At 45.0% G+C, this 12500-nt stretch overlaps 1 protein-coding gene across 1 annotated transcript in view; it reads left to right on the forward strand.

Moving 5' to 3' along the window:
• LOC132467850 (A disintegrin and metalloproteinase with thrombospondin motifs 16) overlaps positions 1 to 12500 on the forward strand; it is a 65125-nt gene that overhangs the window by 8057 nt on the left and 44568 nt on the right. Inside the window, 3 exon segments of the mRNA XM_060065412.1 lie at positions 6540 to 6948; positions 9854 to 10059; positions 12413 to 12496. Coding sequence (XP_059921395.1) covers positions 6540 to 6948; positions 9854 to 10059; positions 12413 to 12496 — 699 coding nt within the window.

Consider the following 12500-nt stretch of genomic DNA (forward strand, 5'->3'; position numbering starts at 1 on the left):
CAAAACACATATTCTCGTGCGCATTTCACTAAAATAACACAAAAAACTCAGATAATAGCTGTCAGATCTACAGACAGCATCTCAACAACACAATTCAGAGCCTGTTCTTTTGTTGTTTTCAAAGCAGCCTTAAACATTTTAGTGCTCCATCTTGAGTTCGGCAACTCCATTATCAAACTCACAGTTTGCACCAGTTTGGATAAACCTCAGCAGGAAGTAATATCACTACAAAATACATTCAACATGCCTCTACAAAGATTGCTTTCAAAGCTCTCAATTCAAGTAAGGTACACCACATTGGTTCTGAAAGAGAAAACATCGTGAAATTTATATCGACGCATGGCATTCGCGAATCTAGCAAAAGTGCACCAGTAATGATGCCTCTCCACAGTGTTAAGAGGGCCAAGGCCTTGTTTAAAGGCCTCAAGTTACCTTGAGGGACTGTGCTGGGACATGCCCAATGTCATGTCTATCTGTACTTTATCCTAGCAATGATGGTTTCCTACAACATGGCAAAGCTATATAATTCAGAATCAAGTTAAACTAAAGAAGTCTTTCATACTTTTTTTCCAAAATATCCCCTTGATCATCCTTAGAATGCACACCTCCTTATGAACCTTTCATTCTGAACCACAAGGAACTGCTCAATTCACCTCCCTACTTACAAATCACTTGCAGGAGCTCATGTTTTTTTTTTGGTCTCGTAAAAAAATGTGGGTGTGTTTGTGACTCCCCAGGGCAAAATGGTAGCAGGCAGTATTTTAACCCAGTGCATGTTCCACGTCTTTTCTGGGATTTCCCAGTCCACCCCCCACCACCCACCCCGCCCAGAATAACACAAAAACCAACCAGTCAGAAACATGATATGATTGATGGTTTTTGATAAAGCTTTGATATTCACACAGTGTGGTCTATGAGCCTTCACACTGTTTCATTTTTTTATTTTTTGGCTTCTTTTCCACTTATTTTTCATAATGTTAACAAGACCAGACCACTCTGAGTGGTGTCATGACATCCACCTACTCCTGACTTTGTCCTTCAAAGTAATCGTAGATAGTTATTCTTTGCCCACTGAAAGTTAGACTAAAATACCCCAAGGACAATCTGCGGTTATTCTGCAAACATATAACGTTACATAAAATCTTACAACAAAAGTCCAATTCGCTTGAATACACAATACGTATTATTTTACTGCTTATTTCAGAGACAGTTTGATGTTGTACATTTATTGACCCTTTCATAGAATTAGGTTTCTTCATCAAGCTGGACTTGGATGAAGGAACACATATTAATTCAGTCCTAGTCTATATACTACCATAAACAGTTCACTTTGAAGTGAACAGGCCAGACAGAGAGAGAGAGGGGGGGGGGATAGAGAGAGAGAGAGAGAGAGAGAGAGAGAGAGAGAGAGAGAGAGAGAGAGAGAGAGAGAGAGAGAGAGAGAGAGAGAGAGAGGAGAGAGAGAGAGAGAGAGAGAGAGGAGAGAGGAGGGAGAGGGGGGGGGGGGGGGGGAGAGAGAGAGAGAGAGAGAAAATGGGGGAGAGAGAGAGAGAGAGGGGGGGGGGAGAGAGAGAGAGAGAGAGGGGGGGGGGGGGGTGGGCGAGAGAGAGAATCAGAACTACGCCAGTCAGGTGCATCTTTTAAATGATGCTTCCTCACTCAGTTCCCGTTTTCCTTCGAGAAACACCCCCTACCCCATCCACCAACACACCAACACACCACCACACGTGCACCCAGGCCCATTCCCCTTCCCCACCCACCCACCCCCACCTCCTGTTTCTTGTTGTTGCACGTCCGGATGAGTCTTGACTCCAGATAGTCCAGCTGTTTGCGCCCTCCCACGTCGTGTCGGAGTGTTTACGACTGCTATTTGCACCTCACGCAGCGCAACGTGTAATCTGATGACTCGGGCCTGTCGGGAGAAGCCACCGGGATGACCCAATCTCTTCATTTAGCCACTCAGCTAACAGACGCACTGGACGCCTGCACTGCACTGACGCGTGACACACAAAATAAATAGATAACACTGAAGTACACAATGAACGCATTGGGTTGGATGCCATTCGGATGCCTTATTGGTCATTGCCCAATAAGGAATGCCGACGTCGGACTGCATTTATACAGTGCTTTCTTTAGAAGTGGCCACTCGAAGCGCTGAACAATATTGCCTAACATTCACCATTCATGTACACGTTCACACACCGATGGCGGTGTCAACCATGCAATGCAACAGCCAGCTCGTCGGGAGCAGTTAGGGTTAGGTGTCAAGCGCAGGGTCACACTGACACTCAACTTGGAGGAGCCGGGGATTGAACTAGAAACCTTCAGGTCACCAGCCAGCCCGCTCTACCTCCCGGGCCACACGCCGCCCGTCACAACACACCACCACATGTGGTCCGTGTTGTTTTATTGAAGACTGTCACTGTCAACCGTTCACAGTTCAGTTTACGGTCATTATCGAGCTCTAGTTGTTTTGCGTTGGACAAGGTTGCAAAAACGGTTGACAATTGTCTTTAAGGGTGAGGGTCCAGACAGGCAACGTGAGAGTCGATGGAGAGGCAGGAGAAACAGAAGCATCTGTGTGCAGCAACCTCTCCCATGTGGTTCCTATTGTTCCTGGGTTGAATGCACAAGCCGGTGGCTCCCATATGATGGTATTCCCCAAAGTGGAGTTCAGAAATGCGAGGCCGGTGTCAATGGGCCCGTGTTGAAACGCTTATTGTTCTGATGCGGCCAATGCGCTCCTTATGCTAGGACGCTCGACAGCATTTGGTTTGAATACATGTCAAATCGCTTGGCCCCAGATTGGGTATGACCAACTGTGAAATTGTTGATAACAGATGTCAGCTCACCATAACAGCACAAACACGGCAATAACCAGTCAATAGCATCGCACATCTGCCCCGGTGCTGTTCCCAATCGCGGAGTCAATGTCACGGATAGTTCGAACGGGGTTGGAGAGAATGAGATCTAATTTTACAATAATCATCTCTGCATGTTAGTTCCGTTGTTCACTACTAGTTTGTGGTATTGTTTTATATCTGAGCCGTGTTTGTCAATAAGCCACTGGATATATCGTGTTAAATGATTATCGCGTTCGTTTTGATCTGTTCAACGTGTCTCGTTTTCAGTCCCACATTCGGCATGCGACAGGGGCAAAGTTTCCCATCTCTGTCTGTGTTCGCTGTTTTAAGGCCTTCCAAACTAAGTGGATCCGTCCCAAATCGCTGACTACAAATCACTCAAATGTGAACTCATTTTGTTTTGTGACCCCCTTCTGAACCTGCTCAGCCACATCCTTGAGGTCCCAGCTTCTGGCGGTTTGACTTTGTCTCCCCTACATGTCCTGCCATAAGTATGGTACGGTATCTTCCCCTCTGGAGAACTGCCTTAGTCTCCTCCACGTCTACACGTGGCTGTCAGGGAGCAGCCTCGGCGTCTTGACTCAGGTCTGTGCCTCGATGTGACTTGGAACCAGGCACTTGTCTGTGATGACACGGCCTGGCCACGAGCGCCACGTCGACGACAGCACTGCGCACCGTCTGTCACTAGCGATTGAAGCGACACTGTTTCCTGTTTGAAAAACAATGGATTGATTCTTGACTGTTGGACGGCGATTCAGAAAGTGAAAGTAGACTTGCGGGTATTCCCTGTTGCTCTTCTTTGTATATATTACATGTGTATGTATATTTATATATATATATACATATGCATTTAAAAAAAAAAATTGAAATCCCTCCACCACTATCAAACGCCATGCTTCTTTCCTTCTTCCCCATTTCTCTCAATCTCTCAATCTCTCTCTCGCTCTCTTTTTCTCTCCAGCTGTTTTCTTAATCGGTCTCTCTCAATCTCTCTCCCTCTCTCTCTCTCTCTCTCTCTCTCTCTCTCTCTCTCTCTCTCTCTCTCTCTCTCTCTCTACCTCTCTCTCAATCTCAATCTCTCTTTCTCTCTCACTCTATCTCTCCCTCCCTCCCTCCCTCTCTCTCTCTCCCTCCCTCCCTCCCTCCCTCCCCCCTCTCTCTCTCTCTCTCTCTCTCTCTCTCTCTCCCTCTCTCTCTCTCTCTCGCTCTCTCATTCCTCTCTCTCCCACTCTCTCTCTAGCTGCGGTTTTAGTTTGCCACAATAAAGTGGGGTATGGTTGGCTATCTCTGTAATCAACAATGTCTTACGAAAGCATTGAACCAGCCGCAGCCTCAACTCTTACAATCACAAGACAATAGAGTTGAGTCAAGCACTACTTTGTATTTGTTTTGTCTTGAGTTCGTTGGTTACGTAATTAAAATAATGCAAACTTGTCTTTAAATAGCGGCGGCCAGAGAGTTTCTGCAGTAAATCTGATGCTAAGCAGGACTCTGTTGGCGCTAATCTTTGGTGTTTCAGACGCCAGTAACTGTTACCGTTGAAAATAATCATTATATCAGCCACCTGTAAACAAACAATGTTCACTGGTCTGCCAAAAATGTAAACTCAAGAACGTGTATAGCACCCTTTGCTTATATAAAAATGAATAAATATTGGCAGCTCACAAGTGACTTCCATCAAATTATCCCTTACAAAACATTGTTGGAAAGCAAATCTTTGACCTACAACTTTACATTTTGAGCTCTTTCCAAAATGGTTCTCCGCTGAAGAATGACTCAATTTAATTTCCCTGATTAACACAATAACAGACTTTTTTCTTAATGTGTGGTTGATAGGATGGAAGAAACAGCCATGCTGTGTTAGTAAGCTAGTGATCAGGAATCATGCAGAATCAGCACTATGGCTCATTAAAGACACATCCAACTCCTAGCAGACAGATCCTTGATTTGGCGCGGCTGCCTGATTGGAACAGGATTCAGACCATCTAATTTGTGTACATTAACACATACAATGTGACATACACAGGCGCACCCACACACAAACCCACAGACACAATGCACACAGCACATTCTCGTGTGCAGACACACACACACACACACACACACACACACACACACACACACACACACACGCACACACACACTAACATTAGCCAGGGTTAGTTCATACACAAACCCCCAGTCACACAGACACACAGACACAACCTAGGCTCACCGCAAACACTGGGATTGAACAACCTCCCCACCGCTGCCCCTGTGATGGTCTGTTCTGTGGCAGCCAGAGTGTGGAGCTGCACCAACACAGGGACCTCTACTCCACCAGCGTACAGTTCAAACGCAGACTGCAGTCAATTAGCCGTGTTGTAATGCCACCCCCAGCGCTGCCAAGCCCCGTCACCCTGCCATTGCTGGCTGCCAACACACTGTTAACACAGATGTTGTGCGTGTCTGGGAAGGGTTATGTGTGTGTGTGTGTGTGTGTGTGTGTGTGTGTGTGTGTGACACACACATGCGCCGTGTGCGCATGTGTGTATGTGCGTACCTCTGTACGGGTGGTTATAGACACATATGCCGGGCTAGATTATAGATGGATGGGTGGATGGATGGATAGATGGATAGATAGCGGTAGATAGACACCATGCAGGCAGACAGACAGGGAGGTATGTGGGTCTGATCACTCCACCCCCCACTGTTTAAAACCATGTCTCCTTCTCCTAAATGGGCCCGGTGCACGTGCTTAGATAACATCTGACCCTTGGTGGCAAAGCAGATGTCAAGCATGAAGAAACACATCCAGTGACTGAGTGTGCTTGAGGTTTATGGGCAGTAGCAGGTTTACTGCGACCCCAAAGTGGGGCCCTGATTAAGTGCTGACAGAGACGGACTCGGGGACTAAAGAACTGGCTGGAGAGAGGGTTATCGTCAGTTTGACGGAAGTGCCGGGTTGGAGGGGAAAGGAATGTATAGGCCGTCAAAGGGTTATGGATGTTTACTTAAAACCCACATGGCCAGCCCTCTCCTAAATATTTCGTCATCGTTCACTATACGTTGCCATGGGTGTGCTCACAGCACAATTAAAATCTGATTTACACCAGATGGATTTTGCTCTAGAAGAGTGTTTTTTATACTGATTGCAAGTGTGGTTTGCCCACACTGCAGCTGTCACGGCTAAATGTTGAGGCCAAAAGTAAAGACGAATGGTAAAGAAAAGCTAATTATATATAGAAATATAATGCAGAATTGGGGTTTTAATCGAATCCATGCAGCATTGATTGTTATTAAAGAGTTTGGATCTATTGTCGTTGTTAAACTAACTTCAAAAAGCAGTTTATTTCGATTTACAGTCGGATTCAGTTTAAAACATTCTCTCAGACTCTGAGATCCATCTGTATTTCACACAACTTTAACTACCACTTCATCCATTCCTACCATTCCATCAAATTAGCATTGTCCCGAAATTCATCCAAAGCCAAACTCCAGGCTTTAAACGGCCTCCTCAGGAACCTTTGAGTTATTTCATATGCAACAGTTCACGGGTTAACCCCTCAAATACCTTCAGAGATGTTCCTCGCGGGCTTCCACATGACAACTACCAGACCTTCACTGAGCCTTTCTGCTCTGAAAGGTCAGTCGCCGCTCGTGAAACGCTAATAAGCTTGCCTGTTTTGCCTCTAGTCAGGTTTGATCCGAACGCAGGACGCAGACTTCTTCCTGAGGCCCGTGTCCCACAGCCTAGCGCGGAGGGAGAACTTCAGCGGACCCTCCAGCCACCAGCCACACGTCCTGTATCGGAGCAACGCACAGCCCCACACGAGACATCGGAGACCCCGCGAGAACGGGAACCCTGGGGAGGAGAGCCACGTTCTCAGCAAGAGGTCCACCGCGCTGCAACCGCAAAGACGCAGCACTAACAGTACGGTAACGGACGAAGAAGAGGAGTACGGCAACCTCCACGACCTCACCGTCAACAACAGCGGTCACACCGGTCACCATGGCGATGGGATACGACACCACGGCGACCATGGCGATGACTACAACCACGGGGAGAAGCAGAGGCAGCACTTCTGCGGGAGACGGAAGAAATGTATGTAAGGGCAACCTCTCCTTCCAATCAGCACCCCTTTGCTGCTTTCCTGTCCATATGCTACTGAGAATCATCTATGAGAATGGAGAGATTATATAGTAGCCCACAGCTTTTATGCCTTTTGAGTATGTCTTCGATTACACCTGTTTGAATTGCCAAAACATTTGAATGCAAGAATGCTAACGTCATGCATCCATTCACTGTTCTGTATGTTAGCTCGTACAGTTCAGCATGGGTGGCCTCAGTGGGAAGGGAACACCTCTCCCCCAATGCAGTGCTCTACCAGTGGGACTAGACAGGATCTATGATTAGTTGCGGGGAGCTGAAGACCAGCGCCTTGCAATGTGTAGCTTCCTTCCAGGAACCCTGAACTCTGAGGTTATTGTAGAATATGTAGTTAATAGGGGTCTTTAGGGTGTAACCCAGATGCATTGTGCTAAGTAAGTAGAAATAATAGTCATAGCTCAAGCAAATCTCAAGCGAGGTCCACCCTTTAGTTCTGCACATTATTGACAATGCTAAATTACCCTGACGAGTCTATACGAATTAACTCAGCGGGTGACTTGAACTCAGGGTACGAGTTTGTTCAAAAGGAACGTCGACAAAGTGCATTTGATGATGCTATGTTTTTTAGGACAATTAGGTTAAAGTTTGAAATTTGGTGATCCTTGAAATATGCGGGGTGAGTAGGTGAAAGGAGAACACGAAGTGACGGCCCGAAAGCAGAACAGAACGTCTCATTTTTTTTTTACAGTAATGAGTGTGGACATGATTTCATTTTCCTGCAGAGATCATACACAGTGACGAACGCGAGCTCTCCCCCCAAATCCGCTTTGTTGACATTTTTTGTCAGGCAGGGTTTTGAGGTCATTTCAAAGGCAGCTAGAGAGAGATGGGGGGTTGTACCATTGCTTACACACCGCATGAGACCGTCTGCCGGGGCCCCCCCCACCCCCCCCCGTGAAAACACACTCATGTTTACATTCCCATGTAATGACATCACCGAACACCTGTGCGGTGTTCCAGCCGAGAAAACCCTTTGGTCACTCACCTGCTGTATAAGCAAACTTTCTAATCCCCCTAAACTTTATCACGTGCGGGCAGGACAGGGGTGAAAGTTTATGATAACCAAGAGATTGGAGGTGAGATGGTGCCAAAATCCACCAGGGCTCGACGCTGCGAACTGTTGTGCTCTCCCTGATTTCCAAGTGTTTAGGTTAAGTGTTGAGTCCTCAGGGGGCGACTGAACAGCCAGAAACGTTTCTTTCACTATAAAACAATTTGTTTGATTGATGTGGTCAGTTATTAAACTAATGGTCTTTGGTGTTCAATTCAGGTTTGCATGGTTTGTCTTGAGATAATACATTATTTAATAAACGGTACAATAGTTATGCAAATAATAGTTGTATAAAAAAAGATCAAATAATAATAATTATATTATTATTAGAATTATCTTGATTATCTTTTTATAATTACAAAATTATAATTGTATGACGTGAGTCTTCCATTACCTAATTTTGGGTATAAATCACTTGACTTTTTTGAGCTTTTAGAGACACCGCCACCACAATGAACTAATTGCTCTTTTAAAAACGCATTAGCTTTGACCTCCACACATTCAAAGTCATATTATGGTTAGAAATTCCAAGCATTAATTAAGACTAATGAATTCCAGACAGTAATTATTTAGGTCTTCAACATCCTCACTGCCATAACCAACATGAGAATGTCTCTCCAAAATGATCAATGACAGTTTGGTAAGCCTGCATGAAGATAATGACCGTTAAAAGAGGTTTACTCATTATTCCCAGTAGAAGTCAAAATGACCAAGGCCAAATCCACTTAAACAATTGTCACACTCCAAAAGTATCCACAGATTGCTGGCCACCAAACGGGTGTCAGAATTTGTTTATGTTAAGTCATATGTGTCATAAAGTCAGCTGGCGTTAATTAAATGAGGCTGATATGTTAAAGGGAAAGTCCTCAGTAGTTCATCATTATGTCAGTTGCTTCAGTATTTGACTGAAGCAGTCAAACATTACCCATCTAAAATGAACGTGTATATGTTCACATAACTGTATATAATAATCATACATACGTGTGTATATATATATAGGGCTTAGTTAGCGTTCCCATCTCCCGCTATGAGCAGACAAGGCTGCCGCAGCACAGTGGTTGGTTCCCAGCAGGGCTAAAGAGACAGATGTTTGTCTCGACCTCTTCCACAGTATTCAAAGACACAAAGCCGTAGGTGGTGATAGCACGGAGGTGAGTGAACAGGTGTGTTCCCTGGGAGTGTGAGGTAGTTGCCTTCAAAGTGGTAACCAAGAGGGTGTACCTTCATCGATAACGTCATTCATCCGACAAAGACCACTGAAAATACCCTGACAACCAAGATTGATTCATGTTCAGTTTTGGTGCCTGTCGACTTCTATAAGTCAATAGAAGAGATGATTAATTTGACTTACAATTTTGTTGAACATCTTTGCTAATTGGCAAAGGCATGTTTACAAGTACTGTGGATTTAGTTTCCACTGTGTCTCTTCCTTTGATGTGCTTATGAACAGAAAGGAACATATCAGAGAATCTCTCATTTGGATGTCCCTAAAAAAAAAACTATAATCATATAAGGCGTATTGTTCATTAAAATATTGTGACAACACGATTACATTTATCAACCTGATGCTTTAATCCAAAGCAACACACAATAAGTACATTAAACCATGACGAACCGATCAAGAAATGGCAAGATTCATAAAAATGTCATAAAAATTTCTCAAAAACGCATTCTGCATCAAGCGCCACATCCTAGAACTCATAGATAACGATCTACTTTCAATAGTTCAGCCCCATTTGTAATGTATCCTCCTCCCATTTCTTTCTCCCTCTTCCCCTCATACTGAAGACATGCCCAAGCCCCTGGAAGGAGACTCCTTCGTTCTCCCGGACGAGTACGCCATCCCCCCCCGGAGTAAGAGGGAGGTGATGATGAAGAACCAACCGGGCGACCAGAAGCTCAACGTGGAGACGCTGGTGGTGGTGGACAAGAAGATGATGGACAACCACGGCCACGAGAACATCACCACGTACGTCCTCACCGTGCTCAACATGGTGAGGGAACGACTCCTGCAACACAATCCCTGTTCAAACCACACGGACATCGTCATGCTAATTTGAGATTGGATTTTGTCCACATGCTGCTGAGGATCAAACTACGAGAATTTAGAGCCTACATAGTTTGTAGCCCACAGCTTTGATGTTTTTTCAGTATGCCTTTCAATAGACCTGTTGAATATGCATTCAAAGTTCTTATCTTTTTTTACTTAAATCATGAACCCCATGTACATGAGTCCATACATTACATAATGTAGGGATTTACTCTTCCGTATATTACGAAGCAATCTCGATTCAAACCACATGGACATCGTTATGCTAATTCAAGATTTTATTTGTGACATCACAAATCGCCAATTTGAGCCAATCAAATTCACAAGCCGCTGCACTACCCTGTGTTTCCCCAGGGGCGACCCCGGGCTCGCGGACAGATCAAGGTGCTAGCTAACACTTTAATCCCCCAGTGGCTGCAGTGGTCAGGGGTTGAATGGGGTGCGAAGATTCACAGCTGACTTCGTTTTCTCCCCCCTTGTTTTGATAAGATCATAAGCGGTCATGCCAGCGCTTTAGATTAGTCTAGAGCGCGGATAAAGATGACAGACGAGGAAGGGTGCGGGAGTGGGGGGTAAGGGGATATCTGCAGCGCGTTTGGTTTCAAAACACAATAAAGGCACACCATGTGAACAAACGTGTCTTGTGCTCCTCTGAGCCCGTTTAGCCCTACGACTGGAAACCCGGAGAGACCTGAATTAGATAATGGTGTTAAACCCACATTCAAGGTAATGGGGGCTATTACTAGCTCAGATGGCGAGATGAAAGTACCTTATTGGACGCTAGCAGCGAAAGAATGATTTTCCGCTCATTCTCACATTATGGCAATTACCAATTACACACTGTGTCACTCCACAATTTATCATGGTGACAGTGTCCTTCCTCTGCACCACTACTTCCCCTTCCCACACACACCCACAAACATACCCTCACACACACAAACACACACACACACACACACATACACATATATATATATATATATTTTCTCCCTCAAGGATGATGAAATGGAGAAAGCCGATACATCTTGGTGGGATATCTTTCGCCACAGCGGTGTTGGTCTAGTGCTAAGACCCAGCTCAGCTGATCTCGAAGCCGTACCTCCCCAAAGCTTGTTTGGCTACTTAACGACTGACTGACAAATCCTTAAATAATCCCCCTGTTTTGGAAACACGGCTCCATCCAGCCCAGATGGGATGTGGGATGGGGGAGGGGGAGAAGGGTGGGGTAGGGGGTGGAGGTGATAGGGAGTCACATTGTTAAACACAGCCTGACCCAGATCCCAAACCTTCCATCTTCACCAGCTTTGTTTCCTGGAGCACACAAGACTAAACATCTTTGTAACATTTTAAGATAATGGTACATTCATTAATCATTAATAAATATGAGTATAGGGGTATCATTTAGGTAATATTACCGGTAGTGGGTTACGATTAGGGGTAGTGGGTTAGGGTAAGGTTTAATCTAGACGCTATTACGTGTTTACATTCATATCTTAGTTAACATGAACACTGTTAGTCAATGATTAGTGTGCATTATTTAACTGTTAGTTAATACTTCTTAATGCATTAGCTAATCCAAACTTTCTTCGGAGGCTAAATCCATGCATTTGCGCAGCAGCCAATAAAAACCAACAGCTGTGCCAATGGAAACCCATGGCTCTGACTCCGACTGTGGATTGGTTTAAAGTGTTCAAAGTGTAACATGTTCACCGTGAATGGAGCTCACAACAAGGGGAAAGACCAAACGGTCCATCTGTTTATGGGTCAATGGCGTCGGAAGCCTTACTTCTGGAAAAAGCGCATAGCATGAAAATAATCGGAGCGACACCTGAGATATTCATACTACACAGGGGGTGGAGGGGGGAGAGGAAGGGACAGATTGAGAGGAGAGAGAGGGAGATTCAGATCCAGATAAGGAGCCCTGTTTCAAAGCCAAAATCCATGGGTTTGATCAATGTTCAGATACACCTGAGAGGAGAAGAAGAAGAATCAGCAGTTGCGAATACACGCCGGGCTGGATCAGGGCAGCATTTGTCAACTCTTAAAGTAATCTCTCGTTTCCCATGTATCAGACACACATGTCAACGTCCTAATATTTACGTATCCTGGTACCTGGTATAATACTTTTTTTTTTACTGAGATCAGATGAACTTGTGCTGTCGTTATGTGGTTAGTAGTTAGTAGAAAGAAACCGCACGGATTCAGTGAACACTACAACATGAATCACCTGGCTAAGCTACACGCTAAACCTCAGGATCAACACTTTATTATTTGCGCATGGATTCTGTGTCCTCCAGGTTTCGAGTCTATTTAAAGACGGGACGATAGGAGGGAACATCAACATCGCCATCGTGGGCCTCGTACTGTTGGACGAGGAGCAGGTAA

Source organism: Gadus macrocephalus, chromosome 11, assembly GCF_031168955.1.
Source record: "Gadus macrocephalus chromosome 11, ASM3116895v1".
In the NCBI taxonomy this organism is placed as follows: Eukaryota; Metazoa; Chordata; class Actinopteri; order Gadiformes; family Gadidae; genus Gadus; species Gadus macrocephalus.